This window comes from Neopelma chrysocephalum, unplaced genomic scaffold (assembly GCF_003984885.1).
Source record: "Neopelma chrysocephalum unplaced genomic scaffold, ASM398488v2 Primary Assembly neopelma1_72, whole genome shotgun sequence".
Lineage (NCBI taxonomy): Eukaryota > Metazoa > Chordata > Aves > Passeriformes > Pipridae > Neopelma > Neopelma chrysocephalum.
Genome location: NW_020897732.1, coordinates 331,189 through 356,881, shown reverse-complemented (window position 1 = coordinate 356,881; position 25,693 = coordinate 331,189). Strand labels below are relative to the sequence as shown.

Genomic DNA, 25,693 nt, shown 5'->3' with positions numbered 1-25,693 from the left:
GCTGCCTGTAGGTTACTCTAAGGATGTTTCTTTAGTTACAGACACTCAACAGATCCATTGGCTCAATGGGGTTATTTTGTACCATTTCTCATGCTGCTAAATAAACTTACTGCTTTGTGCTATTGTCTTCCAGATCCATGAAAAACTGCACTATTATGAAAAACAGAACCCAGTGCCCATACTCCATGGTGCAGCAGCCTTGGCAGATGATGTAAGTGTCCCCTGCTGAGATCACGGGTACCAAGTCTCCCAAAAAACTGTCTGCAAGCAGAACTCCTCATGGTGCAAACATATGAATGTAATCCGCTGAGCTGAAATCATAAGAAGCTGCAATGTTTCCAAAGGTTCTGTCATCACCAGGCTTGTTGCTGATACTACTTCGATTTTTATTGACTTGCATGTTATAAAAACATTGCATCGATAGCCTCTTGCTCTGCTCTAGTAACTATGTAATAAAAATTACAGGTTGGAACTCTCCTGGGAGGGGAAAAGTTGTCGACTATTAGTGTTTTGAGAAAGTCACAGTCAAGAGGAATGCTTTGGAAAAATAAAGCACTGAGATAGCAGCACTGCTGACAGAACACGAGAAACAACAGATAATATTAAAGAAATGAAGCATATGAAATGCCTAGGATGGAGGCTTGTTAAAAAAAATTCAAAACTATATAACAAAAAGTATAGTAGTGATTTATCGATATTGGAACTTTCCAAATTACCTTCATAACCAAAAAATAAATTATAAAAGTGGTCAGCATTGATGGAGTAGTTAATTTCCTGTTACTGTAATTTTTATTTTAAAGAAAAAAAATTCAACCTGCCATTTCTTGCTATTTGGTTAATTCTAGGATTCAGATGAATTGTGAACACACCTGTATAAACTATGACTGAACCTGAGGTAGGCCAGAATAGAGAAATGTTTAATAAACTGTGGTTTAGGTGAAATCCAGAAATCTTTGTTGCAATTGATGATGTCAGGCTGTTTTTTGGAAAAGGCAATATGTATTAGGATCCATTTCAAATGCAGCATGTTTGAAACTTCACATACTTTATAGATGTTTTTAAATCTTAACTATGTGTAATTAATAGCTTTTGATTCTAAAATTTTACAAATGGTTGAATGTTGTGAATTGAGAATGGTAACATTTTAATGGAAAACTGAATTAAACATATTTGAAAACTTTTGAGAAAAGGATATAAGGTAATTTAATCATGTTTCAGTAGGAGGAGAACTATATCCTGTAACATACCGACTATAATAATACATTAGCTTTGACATCAGGCATATATTAGTAATATTTTTTTAACCTTTGAACAGATTTGAATAATGTTGATAGTAATTTTGAAAATTAGAAAGCTGGTTGAAATTCTCTTCATTAAATTCTTGCTGACATATTAATAATCCTTGCTAATATTTGTGTTATAGATCTCTGTGCTAAAATTCTTAATAAGAATAATTTCTTATTTTTGGATGCAAAACTTAGTTCTTGATATTTTCAGAAATGCTGAGCAATCTCATTCTTTGTTCAGCCCCATTTAAATGGTATAGTTTTGGAAATCCCCACATTAAAATACTCTGTTGCTCCTCAGTTGAGAGAGGTCAGGTTTTTAACTCTGAATGTATTACTATGTATATATGGTAGTATTTTTAAAATGTACATATGTTTGGACATGATTGTTCCTAGAGATCTGCCTACTTTTAAAGCACAGCTTCTTTTTAAAGATACTCTTGCTGGTTCTTCCTTGCTTGTGTGTAGCTGAAGAGCTGATTTTATGGGCACTGTCCCATAGGGTGAGATGTCCTTTGGTGACTGAAGTCAGGCTACCACACTGCAGGAGTTTATGTGTTTCAGTAGTTATCAGCAAACTTTGAGGAACCAGATTTACATGTAGTGGGCTTTATAAGTCCAAAACTCATGAAGTTTAAGGATTAAAGTGCTATTCAGTTTTTGGCATGTTTGTCTGACTAGATGTCAGCTTCGGGGATTTAAGAGCACATTGGTGTTATAATACACAGTTTCATTCCAATAGCCTTTAAATTAATGTTTTGTCTTCCTAGTCATAGTAATTGTTCTAGAGTTAAAGAAGGAGATATTCACAAGTGGTTTGATTTAAAGCCCAAATTTGAGGTGCTGCGATCATAAATAAAACTGTTTAATGTATTGTGTTATGTTTTAATGCAATTTTAGAAGTAACAATTGTGGTGAGACTTTTCTAAACATTTTCATGTTCCTAGCTGCCATACTTTCTCTCCTCTCACCCTCAGGGACTTTTAGGCTGAATTTCCCAGCAGAGATTCTGTTTGCTTCTTATTTGGACTTAGGGCTCTTAATTCCATGCAGATGATCCAAACATCACTGGCAGTATAGGTATATATGGCAAATGAGGCCTCTAGGTTTTTAGAAAGACTGTTCTGGCCAAAGAAGTTTCAGAACTTTCTCCAGAAGCTTTAAGACGAGGCTTGGTGCTCCCCATGTCACCAGCCTCACTCCACATCTTCCCCTCTCTGTAGTGGCAGAAGAATGTGGTGAAATGTTATGGTTCCTTCAACAAAGAATCATAGAAGTGGTTCTCAAAGAGCTTTTCCTGCAGTGTTTGGCATAGGAGGTGATCAGCACAATTATGGTGTGCCCAAAGTATGCCATGGAGCTTCTACTGCTGCTGGTAGCTGTCACAAATCTCAGCAGTTCAACAACAAATAAAAATCCTCCCTAAAACTACTAGAAGCACAACAGGAAGCTCTGGTGATATCTGTTTGCTAATCTGGCAACATGACTTTGTCTTCCTCTTTCTTTATTAATCTTTGTCTTTCTCCTCTTCTATCACAAGGTGTTACATTTGCCTCAATTTTCCATTTTATGGAAATATTTGGCAAAAACAGATAAAGTATATGAGGGAAAACAAATTCGTAACCATTTTATCTCCGAAGAAATAATTTTCTAAATTATGAGACTAAAATGTGTATTAAAGCAGTAGCAAAATACTCTTTCTGTGTCTCACTGTTCTAAACCTTATGTGCCTGCATTTGCATTTACACCACCAAAGCCACTGCCAGTTCTGCTGGAGTTAATAGATGCTTGTGCACAATTCATCTGAGAGAAATGCTGAAACCATCATTCCTACTGAGTGGTTACCAGTCTTCACCAGAGAAACACAAATGAATAGATTTTATTCTCTAGTGATGAGTAGTACAAGGTAAAGAATGAAAAGAGACCCAAGGGTAACCTGTGTCATATACCTGCTGTTATTGCTATCACAGAATATTTCCAGCTTTGCAGAGCTTTTCCATAGAACATGCAGACTAGATTGCATTCAGATTACCTCAATAGTTGGCTTTATGTGTCTAAAATACTTCATTGTGACCTTTCCTACAGATATTGTTTTCTAATCTTTTGGTATTAAGACAAAAATACTGTTAATATTAGCACTGATGTACTTGGTGAGTACTTTAGCTATGAATTATACTTAAAAGGCTGTGGGACTGTAGGTGATGAATTTTTGTTTCAGTATATTACACCTGTATTAATTTGAAGGTTAGAAAAAAAAGTATTCATGTCTGATGTCTATAATTGCTTCTAGATTTGTCTATTAGATATATTTATGCAAAATATGTGTCTACCCATTTATCTTGAAAATTTATACAAAAGGAAAGTACAAATTTAAAATTAGGCTAGGCAAATAAAGTTACTTGCTGCAAATAGCCAATCTTTCCTTGAGACATTTTTATGATACTGATTTAATGCAAAGAAAATAAGTGATTATCTGAAATCACGTTTTGGATTATGAGCCATGTAGCTTCAGAATTTTAAACTGAAGTTCACAGTTGTGAAATGTATTTTAGCTTTTCTTTCTTCTGGAAAAATAGTTTGAGTCTGAAATCCTGCAGTATAATATGCCTCTTGAGTCCAAATTAGTTGAGAATGTCGTGATAAGAAAAACCCAAGACATGAGCCAAATAGCCATGGGATTAAATGTTAAACTGCTGCTCTATTGTTCACCAAGCCACAATTTTATAGTATAACCAAACATAAATTACTGATCTTGTTGTTAGAACATAGTTTGTGCATTTTAAGGGCTTGAATTGCTGATGACCTGTTATAAACTATATTATGATTAACCCGCTTCACATTTAACAAGCTCCTTCCAGTGTATGTGTAAACATAATAAAAGGTTCAGATTGCTTGCACTGTAGGGGCACTTTGCTTTCTTATCCCAGTCCTAAACAGCACAGCTACTGTGGGTTTTTGGAAGGAGTATGGATTTCACCACCTCATTCAAAACTGTTTTTTATAGACAGTGTCAAAGTTTGATCCAGTCATTTTTACAAGCAGTTCTTTGTCTGCACGCAAAGGACCGTTCACTTAAATGAAGTGCTGGGATTTGCCCCCATTGCTATAAATCAGAATGTGATCTGGCTGCACCCTTGCCAGAAATGATTACTTGTGTTAAACTGAGCCAAAAGGCCTGGCTTAAATCTGGTCCACTGAGGGCCAGAAACAGAAGCGCGGTGATTGATGGTGTTTTCCTTCATGCTGGCTTCTGTTTGAACACGCTGGAAAGCAATAACCTTGAACAAGATAGATTCAGGGTTGTCACTGATGCGCTGGGTAAAACAACGCTTTGCTAATGGTCTTTGTTTCGATTCCGTCTCTCACCCAGCTGGCTGAGGAGCTGCAGAGCAAACCACTGAGCAGCGAGATCAGAGAGCTGTTGAAACTCCTCGCAAAACCCAATCTCAAGGTGAGGATGTGTTGCACCTGCAAAGTGCTTTCTGCATCTACTTCCTCAGGCTGGTTGGGGGTTTGTCTGCTTTAATGAGTGAGTGTGTGTGCTCCTAAGAAGGTACGCAGTGTTAATCAGAAATACCTGTTATCAAGAAACACTTTTAATGTTGCCTGTTAAGTTATTATGCTGTTACTCATACTTACAAAAGAAATTAATTGTATGGTCATCGCTTATTTGCAAAGGATATTCCAAAGAGTAGATATTTGATGTTTTTTTTTCTTTGGCTAACTTATTTTGCATGTGGTTCCTAAAATTCGTTACAACTGTGCTTTTACTTGAAGGTTTTCAGTCATACCATTAATTTAATAGCAGCATGCGTAAGTAGTGCAACCTGGTACTTGGGACAAAATTCCTGATGGGTAATATTTTTTAAAAAATTTAATTCTCAAAAGTTTCTATAAAGTTCCTGGGGTTCTATGTGGTGCTTTCGAGGAACTTGATATTTTTTGTCTGACAGTAGACTATAGAGCCATTGAATTGCTGAGGTTGGAAGGAGGTTGTCTGGTTCAGTGTAGTGTTCAAAGCAGGGTCAACACTGAGTTCAGAGCAGGTTGCTCAGGGCTTTCTCCCATCAGGTCTTGGAAATGCCTGGGAACAGACATTCTACAAATGCTCTGTGCAGCCTCTTCCAATTCCTAATTATCCTCCTATTGAAAACTGTTTCCTTATATCCAGTCAGAACTTCCCCTGTGTATCGTTGATGCACAGTATCACATTATTTTTCAATTGTTCAGAGAAGGAAGACCTTAGTGCTCTAGATGAGTATTGCAATGGTAATTAAATGCAGTAGTTGATAAGTTTAGACAAAAACTGCAAAGTGGAAAAGGAGCCCTTTTTAGAACAGTTGTTTTTTTATATTACCTGTAAAACACTGATCTCAAAACCTGAGACACTATGAGATCTTCAAAGTGCTACAAAATCTTAAAGATCAATTATGCCTGCTTTTTAAAGATTTTTGCACTTTTGATTTTTCCATAATTTGTAAAGTGACAAGCTGTTTCTCTCTGAAGGGGTAAGCAACTCCAGTGGCCTATTGGGAGAGGATTTGTTGGTGCATCAAATTGCAGAGATCCTAAACTTTGCTCTAGGTGCTTCCTTAGTGACTGTCCATGTGTGCTTCATGCTTCTGGAGCTGTGGTGGGTTGAGTCTGAAGACAACTCATTTGCCACAACTGCATCTCTCCCTCTCCCTTTCTTGCTTTCTCTCACTCACTCTTCCTGTCTGTTCCTTGGTAGCGCTGCAATGCAATGTGATAATCTTAGTTGGATTTCAGGGAAACAAGGGCCTTCCCCTCAGCGCGGTTAATATGACTGAACAACTGCAGTGACTTAGCAAATGTCTTTCTTGGCTGCTGGGGGAGGTGGCCAGCTGCAGGCTTCCAAGCCCTTTGCATGGCCAGGCTGCCTAATCCTGCACAAGGCACAGATGTTTCCCTGCCCTGCATAGCTTGCAGGTGCTTGTGTGAGGTAAGGGAAAGAACTGACAGTAGGCAAGATATTTTTGCCTGTCCATTGTCTTCACCTGCCATCTCATGGCAAACATGCCTCAGAGAGAAGGTAAGTTATCACTGTTCCCTCCTGCATCATGGTGACCAAGCGAGTGTACTGCACTCCGTTAGAGGCTGTAGTTGAGATTCTTCTGTTGATTTCCCCTGTTCTCTCTTGGGCAGAGAAGGAAAAGAAGGAAGTTTCTGGGATTCAGTACTTCCAGTTCCTCCTCGAGATGCCCTCAGTCTGTTCCGTTGTATCTGAGATTATACCGTACATTACATAAGTTTTTCTAGCCCTTCATTATTAGGTTGATGGCTAGAGAGGGTTTCTTTGTTTGTTTTGTTCTAGATTCCTGGGATTCCTGTCTAGAACAGCTCTTTTTCACACATCTGAAATTACTTGGGATAACTGATCCATCTTTTCCAATTAGGTTCCATAGACTTTATCTAAAAACATATGGCTTAATTTGGGATTGACCTAAACTCACTATATGCTACTCTGTTGGGGAAACTTTCCTCTCCTGACCTGGTTTATAACTGCAGTGTTAGCTGGAGCCAGGAGAGCTTCCACTTTCCTACAGCTCTGCTCTCATGTTTATGGCATGGTGAAGGATGGTTAGGATTAGTTTACTGCACTACATCACTGCCTCCACAAGTCTGATGGTGTAAAGGGGCAAGTCTAGCAAGGTGATTAGAACTTTGCAGGTTTGGTTAACGTACCAAAAAAGGCTGGGAGAGGTTTCCAGCAACTGTCTGATTAGATAAATATTTCTGTATTTTAATTCTGTTATACAAAATTCCTTTATTGAATATATTACTGAGTGTTTGCATCTGATGAGTAAAGCTTTGACAAATTTGTGGCGCAGGTTTTCATCCATAGAGAAGTGTTTTAAAGAAGAAATTAATTTCTCTGGGGCAATTGTATTTATCAGACCTGAGATTTTCAAAATGTATTAAAAGTAATTCCAAGGTTTTGTCAGGTGCATTTTCTTTTGGAAAAAAAAATAATTGGGCATTTCTAGTCTTCTTAAAACTGTATTCAGTGTCCAGTTACACTGAGTGGGTTTTTTTCCTGTTCTCAAATGTGGCATCACTTACCGTAATTAAATGAACTAATAATGGTTGTGGTTTATCTTTTCTGATTAAAACAGGACTCTGGAAGTAGAACAGAGCACGTAGCTCTGGGAAATCAAGTGTATTTGTTTAACTGTGTGTTAGACATTTCATTTCTGTTCTAGATTTAAAATATAATTGCAAAGCCCCATGGACACAGGCCAGCCACACTCAGTATTTTTAATTTCCAGCACTGCATAAGGACTTAGAGTTTGCATTCTGTAATCTTGCTTTACCTTGTTAAAGGTATCAAGAAATAGAACAGTATTTCCATACCTTAGAACCCAAATCCAGCTGAATACAATATTTTATTTTTAAGCAGACCAGAAATCAGCTCTTTGTTACAGAATTATAGAATATTCTTAGTTGGAAGGGACCCACAAGGATCATCAAAGTCCAACTCCCAGCCCTGCATTAGGCTTTTTTATGAGTCTCTACTGCTGTTGACTGAAAGCACCATGCTTTTTTTTTTTAATAGCTACATTATCTTGAGACAAAATATTTTTCATTGTTATGGAGTTGTATAAATTGGAATATAAAATTGGAAGACTTAAGATTCAAGACGTTAACACAAAATACATCTAAAAGGGAGTTTAATTCTTGATATTTAATGGGCATATCACAACCAAGTTAGCAAAATGGCCTTACCTGTCAGTAGGGTTGGAAATGGGAAGAAGCAAAAAGGTCACTAGAGTTACTCTGTCAGTAACAGGGCAGAGCTCCAGGGAGGAACACTGTAAGAAAAGAGATGTACATATGACAGATGATCAAGCTAAGAATTAAAGACCTTAAAGGTTCCAAACTCTCCTCCACTTTTAATTAAAAATTGTCTTGAATAGTAGGTTTCAGTTCCTTTTCTAACAAGCTGGAAAAAGCTGTATTCTTTTTTGGACAGTGCCATAGCACAAGAGCATAATTGTTATTTATTTTTAAAATTAGTTGAGAAACTGAAACAAATAACAGTAGGAATTAACATTTTTGGCACTTATTTAATTGGTGTAGGTGTAAACAAAAAAGACTATAAAAGAATGAGCCATCTTTTAGTCCACTGAACAATGTTATCCCAATTATACTAACTTTGAAACAAGCTTGGAATATGTTACTCAGACCTAGTTCACTCTTAACTTTGTGCTTATAACAGCAGTTCTGATAATTACATATCGAACTAAGCAATTTACCATTTGAAGTTAATCTCTATTAGGGTAAATTTAGTGTGTTTTAAATTAATATAAAATATGTCCTTTTTGGCCATTGGTGTAATGGGTGGAACAATAATTATGTCAAAAGCTAATGCCACTGTGCTAAAACTATTCTGAAGGATGTTTATACCTTTTATGACCCAGAGGAAATTGAGCTTTTCCAATGGTGGTTCTGCCTGTTTCAATGGAGTTTATCTTCTGTTTATGTGTGCTGAAAGTTTTGCCAGCTGCTAGTCTGAAACATAAACAGGTACCTAAGCAAGGGCACCAGGCAGGACTGTGAATGAGTTCAGTGCCTCATGGTGCACCAGAATGTAAAGTATTTGGGTCACTTTGGGCACTGTACCTGCAAGAGGTGGACGTACAGTATTTTTCTTGTCTTCTCTTTCATTACCATAGAATGAACAGAATTTTGGAGGTAACTTTAAGATAACTTACTGAGTGAAGGAAAAACTGCTCTTGTGTGACTGAGAACATTGCTGTTCAGAGAAAATACGGATTCTTTGTTTTCAGTATGTTGGTTTTTTTAATTGCTTTCAAATGGCAAAGATGCATACACCAGAGAACTGTAAATAGGATTATGCTTTCTCTTTTCTTTGCTATTCATTTGAGGTACACTTGACTTTCAGTTTCACAAAATAATTTACATTTGTAAATATTTTCATCTAATTTCATCTCTTTGGCTTTCCTTCAGAATAGAACTGTGAGTTAAACAAAACCCAAACTGCAGATGATGAAGCCAGGGCACTTTGTTCTTCATGTAAATGCTTCCTATGTTTGATTAGGTTTCTTTAAACAAAGAAATAGTACTTCTTTGAGCTTAAAGCATACCTTTAACCATGTCCTGTCCTGTTCTGTTTTTCTTGTATTACTGGGAAGTTTGTAAATTTTAGCCTTTATTTCATAAACAGCTGCTGATGCCACCATCCCTGCCATCTGAGGCTAACTGGATTTGCACAGTGGCCTAATAGACTGTTCAAATCAAAGTGCTACTTGTTCTTTTAACAAAGCAAATATTTAAAGACTTTATCAGCAGAGCCTTCTAAAGCTGCCCTGCAGTCACTGGCAAAAATCAGCAGTATAAATTACTGTCCAGGAGACTGCAGGCTTTTTTCTACAAGAACTTTAACATCCAAAGCACTGAAAGAAAATATTACACTATAATAATATAAAACAAAATCCATTTTTGCTTTGAAAAGTTCACGAAGCATTCCATGTAGCATGTAATTAAAAAAAAATCTTAATCTAAACTTTATTTTCTTTCTAACATTTCCTTTGTATTTAGACCTGCTGAGGATTTTCCATCAGGGCTTTTTCACTGAACTAGGTGTTTTCTGCAAAGTCAACATTTTCCACTGGAAATTGTTGGGATTTGCCTACAACTGTTCAGGTTTTGCATCTGGGGAACTCAAATGCAGATTTCAGGTCAGCTAACATCTGAGCTACATTTAGGCTGCTACTGTATCCTAGGCACTTGGAGGACCTTTTAGCCCTGTCCTGTTAGAGGCCTGTTTTCCCAGATGCACCAATGTTTTCTACTTTTGCACGCGTCCTGAGACACTGTTCTCCTCCTCTTTAGAAAACATTCATGTTCACAAATGGTAACACAATTTACAGTATCTGTCCAGGAAGCAAGATTTACCATGATTTATAACTATTTACTCATCAGTTTATTGGTAGGACTGGTTTTAGGAATTGTGCTCTTACATGAAGAACTTTTACTAAACAAATTGCTTTAGCTTTATTAATATGGTGAGCTGGAGTACATTGTATTTCATATGTCAACTGAAAAGTTACCCACATAATCCTCACTTGCAAAATCAGATGCCATTAATTTGTAAACCTGCAAGAACCTGCTTGGTTTTTGATGGTATGCTGTGAAATATCAACAGGGAGAGAGAAATATTTATATTCCCCCCTAAGTAATAGATGCAAATTGCTGCAACAATCAGCAAGGACCACAGCGTTGATGGTTTGATAACGTTGGTTCATGGATAGCCCGTAGATGTTCTGAGCATACCAGCCATGAAGCTGGGGCAGAGGAGACTTTTGTTGGCAAATAACTGAGATCCTTGTGCCCAGTGTTTCCTGTCTTTAAACTATGCCACTTTGGGAAACTGACCATCACGCCTTTTGGAAGCCCAGTTAGAGGACAAGTAGATTTTCTTCTTAACTATTTTTAACTTTAGATCTTGACTTCCGATTTCCATTTCTGCTTGCACCCCTAATTCAAAACAGATTTTTCTAGAAAACCTTTTTGGGTGGGGAGTGCTGGCAGATTATGTTGCTGTCTTTATTTTTGGAATGTTCATGCTCCTGGGATGGAATAAGTAAAACAAAAATATAATAGCAAAATAGTCCTTTTAAAAACAGCAAGAAAAGCCTTGATTTGTCACATCTGTCAGGCAGAGAAGCAGTTGTGGCACACTTATTGTGGTAGGAACTGACAGAGCATACATATAACAATGTACAACATATCATAAGCATAGATATAAAATGGTATAGAGGAAATGGAAGGATACTGCATGAATATATTTAGTAACAACCATCATATTACTCTGGACGTGCTCTCGGGTCCATCTCGTGATAACTCAGCTGATGTCCAATGGAGAGCTTGTCTGTCGATCTTAGATGTATGGATATGAGAATGCTCACTAACAGCCAACATATAACAAACAAAGTGATAGATATCATAAACAAAAGTGAAGCCAGGCAAGTTGGCAGCATAAAATATAAAATTTGAAAAGTAAATCAAATAAATTCTTTGTTTTTATATATTTTTACACTCTGTGACTCTGTGACTTTCCCACACGAGGGAACTGACTCACACCCACCTAAGAATGTTGAATTGCAAAAGTATAACTGTAGCATTCAGATACAGCACATAGAAGTTGGCAACATTGCTAAAGCTGGTAATGTAGAAGAAGGAAAAAATCACTACAGATAAAGTCACATCCCTTTCAAGTAGCAGTTCCATTCAGGTACTGAAAATAGACTAGTGAAAATGGAGAAACTGCATAATATGAAGCAAGTAGTCTCTTTTTTGGATGTCATCTTTTTATGCTGCTTTTTCTTTCAATGGTGCTGTTCCTTTGCAATTGCTGGGCCCTATTGTATTTGAACTCTCCGTTCAAACAATCTCCTGTTTTCTACTTTGTTTTTAGTTAGGTTCCCATGTAGTAGGAGTACTTTGCGGCTGAATTTAAGACCTCCTTACCATAGATGAATATATGTTATTATTTTCTGGAGGAATTAAGTTTATTCAGATTCTTAACCTTATGGATTGATAAATTTCTTTTCTTTTAAAGACTTTAGACATCATGCTGATATCAAAGGCTGGATTGTTCCTAAAGACACTTTTTCAGAAAAGGCAACTGCAACCTCAGCTTTTAGTTTTCTTTAGTTTATATTTTGATATGATTTCTTTGGGGTGTCATCAGGTGGTTTTTAACCAAGAAAAGGTGCATACTACCACTGCAGACACTTAATATTGTTGTAAAGCTGCTGCTCCTTTAAAAAAAAGGAATTGATTAAGGATTGCCAAGATATTGAAAGAGCACTCCTGTCTCAGCATTTTCCACTATGAAAACCATCTATTTGTGCTCTTGGAAGTAACTTAAACAGGGTTTAAAGCTTCAAGGACACTTTAGCTACATGAATCACGTTGCAAATGTAAAGTGTAAAGTAGACTGTTCAAATTCTTTGCTATTGATTTAAAATCAGCGCTTTTTCTGCTGTTATCCACAACTGAGAAAAAAAACAGGGCTGTCATCTGGAAGAATATTAACACCTTTACCAGATGACACAGATGGACAGACTGCGTGTTTCTGTGAACACTGAGAACAGTTTGACTTTGGAAGCATCTCCAGGGGCTGTGAACATTGAGCCAGAGGAAGCGGGAGTCTGAAGATGCAGAAAGTTCATTTTTCTGTTGGCTGTTTCTGTCTGGCTACCAGCTGCAGGTAAACCCATCAGTTCAGACTGGTGAATCTGAAATCAAGAGACGGCATTTTCAGGCAAGGAAATTACCCTTTTGTGAGAGGAAGTTCATATAGTCATGAATAAAGTCCACTGCAGTAAAGAGGAAAAAGTAATATATACTGAATATTGATCCAACTGAAATGTTGCTGTGCTAAGAACATTAGTCTACACTACATATTAAGAACTCAAAACCACACATGTACAGTATGTATTTTAAATATTTTGAATCACCACTGTGACCCAGCTGCATCAATGTCAGAATGGAAGGGAAGGGGATTTAATTGCCAGCTGGACAAGCTTGAACTAGAGGGCAACTCTGGTTTAAGTACAGATGGGACAGTTGCAAGCATGGAATGTTATTTTCTCTTTTGTACATATGTAACTGCAGTCTTCTCATACAATGTATCGTCTCTGGGTATTTTATAAAGAATATATAGGAAAAATATATAATTTTAAGGATGAAAAGAAGCAAATTAACCCAGATTTTTTGCCTATTAATTATTACATCCATTGGTTTTCTGATCACGAACAGAAAATTGTGCTTAATTTAAAGGACCTTATTTCATTTTTCTTACCATCAATGCCAAAGGTTTTTTACTTATGTTTATCGAATAGTGTAAGTGATCCTCAGTAGCAAAAGCAAACTGATTTAACTGGCAGTTAACTGATTTCTTTGACATTGTGTACTCTGTATTTTTGTCTTGGGAATTTTGTGTAGAACGGAAAGTGATTAGATTAGCGCAGCATCAGAAGGAATCTCTGCTAGATACTGATTACTGTAGCTTGTATACTCCCTCACTGATTCTCCTGCCCCCCAAAAATATTCAGTTTGCTGTTAGTGCAGCCATCCTCTGGCCACTTCAACAGCACAACCGAGTTTCTACTGCCTGTAGTTTTATTGCTTGCTTCTGCTTCTAGATTATGCTTCATGCTTTAGCTAGGCTGAAGAATTCAACTAATGTGGTTGTTCTTATCTGTTAGTTAACTGAGATGCCTGTTCTCACCTGCCTTTCTCGTTGTCTTGTTTACCCATATTTTGCACCAGGATTAGGGTTGCACATACTCCCTTAGCAGGCAGCGTTGGTAGTTAAGAGACTGCCGTGTGCTGCTGATTTCTGAGGGCTGTTTTACCACCCATTTGCTGGGGAATAGAATTAGTGGGATGGAATTCATCAGTACATCCATGTAAAGTCATGTACTCAAAGTAGTAGGTTTAAAGAGTAATTCTCCTATAGAAGAAAGGTTGTTCTCCCATCCCTTATCTAACTTCTTATCTCCCTTTTTCCCTGTTAATTTTGTGCTGCTTACCAGTTGTTCTTAAATGTATAGCTTGATTCTGAAACCTTATATTTTTATCCCTTTCTTCTCTAAACTGTTCTCAAGTCAAATTGATTTTCTGTGCCTGGAGTCTGTATGCCATCACCATCATGCTTCAGCTTTCTGCTGGTTTATTCTCTTGCTTTCTAAATTCCTGCACGTTTGGCTTTTGTGACTCCTGTGCATCTCCTTCCATTCTGATGCTCTTGACAATCTTTCCTTCAGTGGATTCAGTCTCTTCCCAGCTCTTTCAGCTTTTCCTCTTTGATGCCTGTTGCTGGATAACTTGACTTTAATTCTATGCAACTTACTCATAAACTAAACTTTCCAATCTTGAATAATTTTCTTAACCAGCATTTTCATCTTGTCTTTTTTTATTTCATCTGTAACCTTATCACAAAGGAAAACATATTGTGGCTAGAACTCTCTGGAGGATGAGCTCTGCCAAGTGAGTTCAGGGCACATTGCTGTGGCTGCTGCTGAGATTACTTTTCTCCTCCAGTGAAACTTCTCTGTGCCAGCCTCAGTGGTAGTTACTGGCACCATGGCAAAGCAAAGAGGTGGGAAAATGCCTCTGTCTCACCTGATGGAGTTCAAGCTGAACTGCCAGAGGAGGTGGCTGGTGCTAATGATCCAAGCTGTGGACTGGGACAGCAAAGTCATGGGCCATTTTGTTCCATTCTGCTGACTGTGCTGCCAGGGCACTGATCTGCTCTGTAGGCACGATCGCCAGCTGCTGGGTTGGCAGTGTCACAGTCTGCTGCAGCTGTTGGCTTTCATGAAGGTTGGTTTGAGTCCCTACAAATTTTCTGTCGACGACTATTCACTGTTTAAATTTCTAATCTTGTTTTTTCCAAGTACTAGTAAGAAAGAGGCTGCTTTTGTTTCTTTGCCCATTCTGTCTTGCTTCCTTAACTTACTGTTTTCTGAAATGTTTTTTTAGACTACTCAATGCAAAATACCTATGAAAAGCAAAGCTCAAATGGAGATTTTTTTTAATAATCAGAATTAAAAAACATGTGCTGTGTTCATGAGTCAGGGGCTACTTGGCGTATTATTACTCTTACAGATCTCAAAACATAAACAGAAGCAAAAATAATGTAACATTTGTCATTGTTTTAGAGGAGCAAAAACATAGTCAGTGTAGGTAAGTAATACACATTTTTCAAAATGTTGAACTGTTTTCATTAATAACAGTCTCAATTTAAATAAACATTTAAAGTTTCAGAACAGTTTAAGAAGAAGAACTTAGAATGTTTCCAATGTCAGATTTTCTTTATGTAAGTTGATAGTGTAAAATTTCAATTTATAAACTGTGAAATGATCAGCGATAGTTTTAATATGAAAAATAAGCACTAGTTATTAGACATTTCAGAGGTTTGATGAAGGTATTCGTTTCCAGCTAGATCATGTCTAAGAATTTAGCTGAACATCAATATTTATATTTAGGTAGTGCAGGGGCTTGAATCATACCTTCTTTCAAGTCCTAAATATGGACCATGTTTACATTAGTGAATCATAAGTATAGAACTTAGAGCTGAAATAAAATCTTTTTCTCCAGAGGTGCTTAAATATACATGACCCAAATCTTGGATCCAGTGTGCATAGTTCTGAAGAGCTGTGTATTTGAAAACAAAACCAAAACATTAAAAAGAAATAAAAATTGATCTGCACTTCTGGCAGTCTCTTTTGACAGGTAAAAAATTAGTATCATGGAAATTAATAAGTTGATAATTTTTTATGTACAAAAAGAGAACATTGTTACCTTTGCATTGCCTTGTGCATTTACTGCAAAATTATTCTGGGTAAATCTTGATCATCTTAGGATCATCTTAGGATCTTGGCATTTGTAATTTGTTTGCTTTTTAAAAAGTCCCAGACTTTCCTATACAAGTCTAGTCTGATACATAGTTTTTTGGGGTAAGTGCACATTATATTAATGGAATGGTACAAAGACGCTACTGAAGAAATGTCGCTTTACTCTGTGAATACAGTTGTTTCTTTATGTGTTCAAAACATACAGAGGTGCTCTCTAGGACAGGCTCTGATAACTTCTAGTTGAATACATTAAATGAAATCAAAATGCATTTTTAAGTTTTGTTTCCAAATTAGTGCACAAAATCTGTGCTGATGACTGTTTCAAGAGCAACTACAGTGGACAGAGAATAGTGTGGCATAAGAAGCAGTGATGGAAGACAAGCATGTTCAGTGTGCAGCATAAACAAATTTGTGATGACAGAACCTCTTCTGAAAGTTTGAGACAAGGCACATTGTTTCTGGCATTCCTACTCTTATTTAAAATATGTATCTTTGCACTGAGATAAAGTAGTGCTGGAGTTTGGGGAAAAGATTTTACATTGCAAACTGCAGTACGTTGTGGTTTAATATGTTCTTTGGGAGAAGAAGGGGGTGGGTTGATAAGTTCCAGTCATTGTGAGTGAAGAAAAGCATCATAAATACCAGACATTGATTGGCATTGGTTTATAATGCTTGGGATGCATCCTTGTTCTGCGTGGGGTATCCAGGAGCCTGAACTGGCAGTGAGAGCAGGGAAGTATCTTATTAACCCTGGTGGCATAATTCAGTGGAGTAGTGGACAGAATCTGTTTCACAAATTTCATTGTTAAGGGTAGGTTCTTTTGAACATGTTTTAAGTGGCTGCCTTTTACTCTGAAAATGGTGCTTTAGATTATTTTCATCTGTTTTCTCTATCTGCATGATTGTTTTTAAACTGCAATATAGAACCTCATTAAATTGAACCAGTCCATGAATGTGCCCTAGCTTTATGTGGAAAAATGTAATTGCAGAGTTTTAGAAGTCTTAACTGTAAGTAGCCTGAAGTGAAAGCAAACAGTACTTTTGTTTTAGTATATCTTTGATATTTCACATACATCTTAAGATGACTGCATGTGATTGCATGGCTTTTACATGTGTAATACTTCACAATAAACATTTCCAGGAGGTTCCATAATTGCTAGCCTGAGGTTTTTAGCTCAAGTCTAAAGTAAAACTTGTCTTTGGTTGGAGGAAGATGGTAATTTCTGATGGTAATTAGTACAAATTCATAATTATGTATTGGGAAGAAGACAAGAAATAATTAGTGTGTTGAAGTATTTTTATTAAATTATGCAATATAAAAATTAGTAAAACAATAACAATTTATCATGAGGCAGGCATGATCTTCCTCTGTGTTTATTTTGTTGAAGCCCTAACTTGAAATTTAAACTTCAGAATTTCAAGATTACCATGTGCTCTCTTTGCTTTCAGCTTTTGACATGATAGCTTGTAGCATTGCCTGAACATTGTTTTCTGTTGTTACAGTCTCCTCCATTCATAAAAAATATCCTGCAGTAGCATAATGGAAGTGTCATGCTTTTTTAAAAGTTTGCATTATCCTTGAGAACATACAGTTTCTGATCATTCGTGTACTCCGTCAAATTTTGTGTGCCTATTATTAAGTAGCGAGTAAACTGGCATCAGAGAAATGTAACAATTTTCTGGTCTTTATTAAGGAGTTTTTTCATAAGCATTATTGTAATTGTTATAATTGATGAATTATTACAGTCATTGATGTGATGCCTTCTAGTGTCATTCATGCCAACAACACTGATGTGTTCTGCTTCATCCTAAACATTTCAACATTTTCAAAAATGCTTTATTTTATTGTTGTGAAGGTTATCAATTTGCAAATTACTTCTGCTGTTCAAACTACAACTTTTGTAATATTAACTCCTGGGAAAAATATCCAAGTATTTAGAGGCAACTATTTGAAAACAGAAGCAACTGAAAGCAGTAGATAGAATTACATGTTTGACTGTTGCTGTTATTTCTGATACAATGCACAGTTTTCTCTACAAAAGTAAAAGCATTATGTAACCATTTTTCACCAGTTTAAAAGGTATTACAAATAATGAAGTCTTTTCAAAATAGAAAAGACCTTTAAGAGTTCTGTATCTAGAAAAAGCTGTGAATTTTATATTATCACTGAGGGGTTTTTTGAGCATGTGGAGAATGAGCTTTCTATTTTCCATTGCCTTTCAAGACTTTTTATTTTCTGAAAGGTCATAAACACCTGCCTAAATCAAATCTTTTTCAGCAGAATATTCCTCAATCTCAGTAATAAATTCCATAATAAATTAAAAATTCCTAAGAAAATTTGAGGCTCGTAAGGAAGGGAGCTAGTATGAAAGGGATCCAGTAACCTGGGAAGCTTCCAGAGCTCCTGTGGAGGAAACAGTTGAGCAACATCCTCATGTCATGCATCTCATGCTTGAACAGAAGTCCTGGATAGGACTCCCTACTGTATCAAAGAAACTCTTTATTTAGGGCAAGTATAATTATTTTCTTACTTCTGGAGGCTTAGATTTCCTCCTGCTCATAGTTCTTGTCATTTCAAGCTAATGTGCAAAGCGTGGTATTTTTGTGTGTATGAAGACAATGTTCCCCCATCCACAATTTACTACTGCATACATTGTATATATGGAAGCATATATTTTATGGAGTTGTTTCATCAGTTTGAAATGTGTTAAAACTGTATAAAAGAATTATATTCAGTCTACATGCATCACAGTAGTAGAGTCAGGCTATAAATAATATCTTCTGCTTTGCCTTCCCTAAACTTTTCAGATGCCAAATAATATACTGACTATTAATGTTTCCAGGCTTTGCTCTCTGTACATGATACTGTTGCTCAGAAGAACTATGATCCTGTCTTGCCTCCCATGCCTGATGATATTGATGAAGAAGAAGATTCAGTTAAAATAATTAGGCTCGTCAAAAACCGGGAGCCCTTGGTAGGTAACCCTGTCTTTTGGTTTGGGGTTTTGTGTTTGTGTGCAGGGTGGGGAGTGCTCAGATTATGAATGTGAATGGGTTACTTTAACTTGAAATGTGGATAGACAGACATTAAAGGTGTTATTCATAACATTGAGTAATACACTTGTGACTTCCATTTGCAGTCATTATTAGTAAAGCATATGAAATGAATAATAAGATTTTGTTCATTCACGGTGTTTAAGCATTGTATATGTGAGCCAGTCTGCACATTTAGATCAATAACATATTTGTATTTTATCTTGAATTTGAATCATGAACTTATTTTAAAATGAGAGACAGAGAATGAATCCCCAAAGAAATCTTGACCTGTGTTGTGAACTGTGCCTGTTAGCATTCATGTAAAAAAATGTGACCTTTCAATACACTGAAAAGAAAGCATAAAAACATATTTTAAAATACTTGAATTGAAATCTGGGCAAATTTAAGATGTCTGTTGTTGTACTTTGCATTATGAATACTAGAAAGTTAATATCTTCATGGGGATATCTGGAAAAATGAAAGGACTAAACCTAGGTTGTATTACAAGAATATTAAAATGCTTTACTGATTTGGTTATTTTTATTTGCTGTAGAGTGGGAGTCATCTTGTATAAAATTTTGCTATATTCTTTTTCTGCTACAAACCAGTGAGAGCTTTGTTTTATGTTATACTGGATATTTGTTTTAATGGATAGCAATCTTGGGGAAATATCTGCAAAGTTACTTTGAGAAAGTCATGATTTTGTACTTGAGATGACGGTGGGAGAGCGATGCCTCTGTTACACATACAGGGGTAGCTTGTCCCTTACTGTCACCCTAATTCTTGAAGGATTTCTGGCATCAGAAGCAAGAAATGAATTTTCATATTGACAGACTGTAGGTGACTGTGGGCATAATTACAAGTTTGACCATATGGAGAGTTTTTACTGTTTTAACATACTAAATACTTTTTCCCTAAATATTTAAATCACAGCTTTAAGCTTTTTTTTTTAATCAAAGAGATTGTTTGAGGAAGAAAACAAACGTGCTTTCCTATTTAGTATCAGCAAGATTATTCATTCTGAAAGATGTGTGGAAATTTGAACATACAGTATGAAATGATGCCTAATTGAGCATCTCATTTTTAGTATTAATGAAAACACCCTTTTTTTTCTAATTTGTCAGAAAAAACTTAATAAAATCTTAATTTACATAGTTTCATATTACAGACATGATTCATTGCTAATACTTTTGAGTTGAATGGCATGTTAATAGTATTCCAAAATGGATTGGATAATTGTAACTTTTAAAACAAAATTGAGAGATTTTCTGAAAATGTGTATGAAATATATACTTTGTTTATTGGCTTTTGAGATTTTAAACTCTCTTAAAGGGATGCATAGAGTTGCCTAAGCTAAAGGTTATCCTTGTACTGTTGCTCCAGTTTCACTCTTGCCCATTCACTCCTGTGGGACACTGAGCTCTTCCAGGTACCCATGTGTCTGTTTAACCCCAGCCGGCAGCTCAGCCCCACTCAGCCGCTCACTCACTTTCCCCAGTGGTTTGGGAGAGAGAATCGGAAGGATGAACGTGAGAAAACTGGTGGGTTGAGATAAACAGTTTAATAGGTAAGGCATAAGCTTCATGTGCAAGCAAAGTGAAGGAAGGAATTCATTCACCACTTCCCATGGGCAGGCAGGTGTTCAGCCATCCCTAGGACAGCAGGGCTTCATCAGCTGTAACCGTTTCTTGGAAAGAAAAACAGCAACACTTTAAACATCCTCCCTTCCTCTTTCTTCCCCCAGTTTTATTGCTGAGCATGACAGCATATGGTGTAGGATATCTGTCTCCCTGATCAGGTGGGGTTGGCTGTCCCCCCAACTGCTTGTGCGCTGGGCACCCTCAACCTGCTCACTAGTGGGGTGGGGAGCAGGAAAGGCCTTGAGTGTTCAAGCACTACTCAGCATTAGCTAAATTGTCCCTGTGTTATCAACACTGTTTTATCACAAATCTAAACCACAGCACCATATGAACCATCATGAAGAAAATTAACCCTATCCCAACCAAAACCAGTACATTCCCTTAAAAGGTGCATCCACACTTAGCACAACTCTTATGCTAAGGAGGTAACAAGATAACAGAGAAGGTTTTTTAGATGTTTTACTAGACACTACAAGTACATATATTATGAACACTGTTACAGCTGCAAATAGTTTCCTAACCCTACAATAAACAATAAACAAACCCAGCAATAAAAAGTTCCAAACATTCATTTCTTCAGTTTAAGACTTCTTTGTTTATTTACCAAAGTGAAAACAGCCTTATAATGGAATCTGTCATAGACCTGTGTTACTAGGAGGAGGCAAAGGGCGTGAGCTAATTGCAGCCTACAACTACTTGAGAGGGGGGAGCTCCCGAGGACGGTAAAGGCAAACTCCTCAGCAGTGAAAGATGCTAAAACACTGGGCAATGGCCACAAGTTGCAGCCCTGGGAGGTTTAAATAAAGAATTAACATATGTATTTCATTAGGTGGGAAGTTCAGAACTGATGCAGACTAACAGACCTTGTGGAATCTCCAACCTATTCCATAAGGCAATGTCTGGGCTGGGCTGGCAGTAGTCCTGCCCTGAGCAGGAGATTGCCCTGAATGACTTCCAAAAACTATCCTTTATTCAGCATTTCTAAGGTTGTGCCTTATCTGTATGGGAAGGGTGTATTTGTGATCTTTCCAGATCCTCACCCTATCTTGATGTTTTGTTTTCACTGGAGAAGAGCTTATGGTGAGTTGTGTTACTTGCTCTCCAGGAAGAGTTCAAGGAAAAGTGTATAGTGTCCTCCTTCTCTTTACTAACTCACGTTTAATCCATTTGAACAATTATTTATGTTCATGTCAAACATTAATTTCATTGTGGTAGATTTCTAGTGACTTATTAAGACACCATCACCACAATACATAACAAACCTATTATTTGTGTCTTTGTCTTTCCTAGATTTTTTTCCCCTTAGGTGAGGGTGAGAAGAAACATGGATAGTAATTCAGATAAGGTCTTACCAAAATATAGCATGGCAGAATAAACAGACATGTTTAAACTATATTAGATCTACTGAATTTATGCTTCCCGAAGTTCTTTTACTAAAGAAAGGATATGCTATGGTCTGTGTTTTACTGAGCTAATTACAATTTCATTTTCTGTTTATTTCCATATCCTTTTAATGGCTTTTCCTTCAGAACTTGTTCTAAAGTCTTGGATATTCTTAGTACACATCAAAGAGTTTCTAGTTGTTTGGTTTATCCATTCACTATTCTCCGGTCAAAAAGTCTGACTTCCACTTGCATCATTATATCAGAATTCTACTACTAGAAGCAACTGAGCTTGAGATTGGAGGTACCATATGATATTTTTTACTGGCATAGAGACTGTCTGGTTTCTTGACTTGAAGATACTGAGCTCCTTGACCTTTTCCTTCACCTCAGACACAGTCTCATACTCTATTTGTACCTAAGCAGTAGAGGTTGTTTCCCTGCAAAGCCGTGAGCTTTATGTCAGTCGCACACCCTGGACATCCTGAATTGCATTTCCTTTGGATGACTTTCAACAGTACTCACTGTGAAGCAAATAAGTCACTTTCTTAACTTCTTTGGAATATATCTAGTGACCATTTTTATATAAAACTGCACCACATTTCCTCTTGTACTTGTTCGTGCTTTTCTCCGAGTTAAGCACCTCGCTGGTGTTCTGAGCCAGTGTTAATCATATATGAATGAAGCCTGAGTTCCCAGGAGTAATCATTTCAAAAGAGAGGGAAACACATGGTTTGTGGGAGGGCCTTCTGTTTGCCAGATTTCATCAGTTCAGAAGTCAGTGCTGAACTTTCCCCCAGTGTTTTGGAAGAGATGTTTTAAACTTGTTAATCCTTCCACGGTATTTGATTTGGTCTACTTGCAAATGCTGTTCTAGCAGTGTCTCCCTCAAGTGAAGTGAAATTGTGTTACGAGGTTTTATTCTAACAAAGAAATTTGGAACATCTCTGAACCTTTCATAAAAAGAAGTAGAAACATCTCTTTTCAGAGAAAATCCAAAATTCACCTGGCTATAATTATAGCTTTTTATCAGAAGTTTATGGCTTTTTATCTGGTAGCTTGGAGAGTTTTTACTTATGCCTAACTCTCCAAGGCATTTTCGGCCACAGCCCTGTTCCTGCTTAGCAGTTCTGATATCTGAGATGCTCAACCACGCTACCAGGAGTTCAGTTCCTGGTCTCTCACTACTTCCAGCTCCCAAATGATATTCCAGGTTTGTTACAGCTGTTATTCTGAATAGGATGCTTCTTCACATTAAGATGGTTGCTTCTTCATCACGCAGATTAATTTCACATAAATCTAGCCATTTGGAAACTTACCTCTATACCATTCCATGTCTTTAGTTAAGAGAAAAATAGGCAGCTCCAGAGAATGGACTATGCCATCTATTTGAGGTGCCTGACTTAATGAAAGGATGATTCATTCTCCAGAGCTGCCTATCAGTTTTCATTAAGTATAGGAGTAGCTTGGACACCCATCTTGGACCACATAACTGATTTCCGTAGCTGAACTTGGATGAAATGAATTGTGGTGATTTAAAAGACTCATTTATGTGTTCTGCCTCTGCAGGTTCTACAGCTTTCACTTGCCTTTCACTTAGTCCCTGTAGCTCAGTTCTCATTAGTGAACGAAACCAACTGTTTTTTAAGTGGGATTAATTTGGGTGTAGTGTCAGCTTTAGTGTACATAGCCTACATGTACGTGGGCATCAACTTTTAAATAACTCTGTAAGATAGGTAACTGATATTTGCACTTTCAATAGAGAATGAATTAAAATAAGGCTTATTGAAGTACTTACTTGCATTCAACATCTGCATGTGCTTTTGTTTAACAGGAAGGTATGCAATAATATTACTGATGTAATATTTTCAAATTTTCAAATATTTTCAAATTCTCTTATTAGTAATTTATTTTACAGGCTAATATTTCCTTCTTTAAAAATAGAGACTTAAAATGTTTATCTTCTGGAACCAGCAGATAAATGGGTGAACTAATAAAGCTCACATCTGTGAAACCCTGAGCAATGCTTACCAATCAGTGGTACTACACTAAAAATGAAAAAAAAAAAAAAGGCAACCAAAAAACAGTGAGAGAGCCTTGCTGAAGGAGCTTGTATTATTTTTAGTGCTTTTGCATGGCATACCTTTAAGCATTTTCTCAGTCTGATCACCATATGGCTCCCAAACTCCTTATTTTTCTCTTTAAAAGTATTTTAAACTGAGCTATGCTATTACATCTGTATATGTCTCATTTAGGGTAACTTACACTTTTGGCTCACAACACTGAAAATATTTTCCAGCTCTCAAGGTTCAGTCTAACCTTCTTCCATTTTTAAAGCTCTAAATGAGGAGCTGCACTGCACATGTAACTGAAAGTACTGGAGCTAAACATCTTATAAGGAGAATTTCTTGCCAGATTATATGTACCTCATAGTTTAAGCAGGGCTGGCAGCAGCACAAGAGAAGCTGCTTTTTCAGAAAATCAACTCTTCAGGTTTTCAAAAATCCATTTGTGTTTGATGATTTCTTTTTAAGAATGCTAAATTGGGAGGAAAGTGGAATTTTAGGAACCTCCTTTTTAATTTGGGTACTATAGGTGCAGTGAAATACATAAACTCAAACAGTGTTTTTCATGGACCTCCCCATTCACTTTGGGTTTGCCACAGAGGAGTTACTGATAGTGAGCAAACTCGGGTTAAATAATTTCCCTGTAATTTTGAACTTGATTTTGTCCTTTGTTCAAAAATTCCAATTTAGCTGTTATCTTCACTGGGCTATCTTTCAGATCAGTTAATCTGTGCTAGGAAAATTAATTTTGTGCCAGTACTGATAATCACATGGAGCATGAAGTGACTGTTCCACTTGGACAAGAGCGTTATTGTTGCTTCCAGATGCTGTCTGGGTCAATCCTGTGGGCTTCGATTGCACCCAGTTTTTTTTCCTAGGGTCTGTCTAAAAAGGCTGGTGAAGTGAAGAACCACTTTCCAGACATCAGCACCGGGCTGGGATATCGGGGTGATTACAGTGGAGGGTTGTCAGTCATCACATGCCTTTTGCATTTGGTGGCATTTATTGGTGTTACTTCTGGGTAAAAGGCATAAAGCCTTTCTGATCAAGGCTTTTCCCTGGTTAGTTTCCCTGTTTTATACAGACAATGTAATGGAAATGTCCTGTATTTATATTTACCTCTAACATCCTAATGCTACTTTTTTTTCTTTTTGATAGATATATTCAGGAAAAAAAAAACCTTTTACTTTTAAACGGATAGAACTTTTCAGATATTAGTAGTAAACTTCAAACCAGTAGCTGTTGCTGCAAGGTCAGAACTTAGTATTGAGCTATAAGCTAGAAGTGTTAATATGCAATTTATAAATTATAAAAATACATTTGTTTAATATATTCCTAATGATATGCAATTCTTCTTTAACAGAAGTCTGATCATGAGTTTTTGAAGTGAGATTAGCTGCAGCTGAATCTGTATTTTTGAAACTCTCAGACTAATTTGAAACTGTAGTGCAAACAAATGCTTACTGATATAATTACATAATAAACAATACATAAAATTAAGGCTGGCAATTTGCAAAATTACTTTGCTTATGGATAGAATTTTATACTAATAAATGTAAGATGTAAAATGAAATGCACAAATACAGCATGTCAGTTTTGCTGTGGAGTGCTGATTACTGTTAAAGTTTCAGCTGGAGTGAATATTGTATGGTGACTGTTTTAATTTTTCTCTATTGGCAATAAATGCAACTTGCATATAAAAAGTATAAATTGATTTCCCATTTTTTGTCTTAATGACTTGTGCTGTATTTCCATCTTTGATGGAGAGGGAAAGGGAAACAAGTTTATTTGCAGTCAGTAAAATTGTGAACTCTAGAGAAATCTCAACCCTGTTACTCATTTGTACATTTTTCAGCTTTATGTTCCTGA

The 25,693-nt window shown here is 36.7% G+C and overlaps 1 protein-coding gene across 6 annotated transcripts in view; it reads left to right on the top strand.

The window, feature by feature from the left end:
• The window catches only part of MPP7 (membrane palmitoylated protein 7), a 152,894-nt gene that overhangs the window by 89,018 nt on the left and 38,183 nt on the right, over positions 1-25,693 (top strand). For all 6 annotated transcript variants that reach the window (XM_027686859.1, XM_027686858.1, XM_027686857.1 and 3 more), the window contains 3 exons: positions 134-211; positions 4,657-4,737; positions 18,544-18,675. In XM_027686859.1, the coding sequence (XP_027542660.1) occupies positions 134-211; positions 4,657-4,737; positions 18,544-18,675 (291 nt within the window). The remainder of the gene's footprint in view (positions 1-133; positions 212-4,656; positions 4,738-18,543; positions 18,676-25,693) is intronic.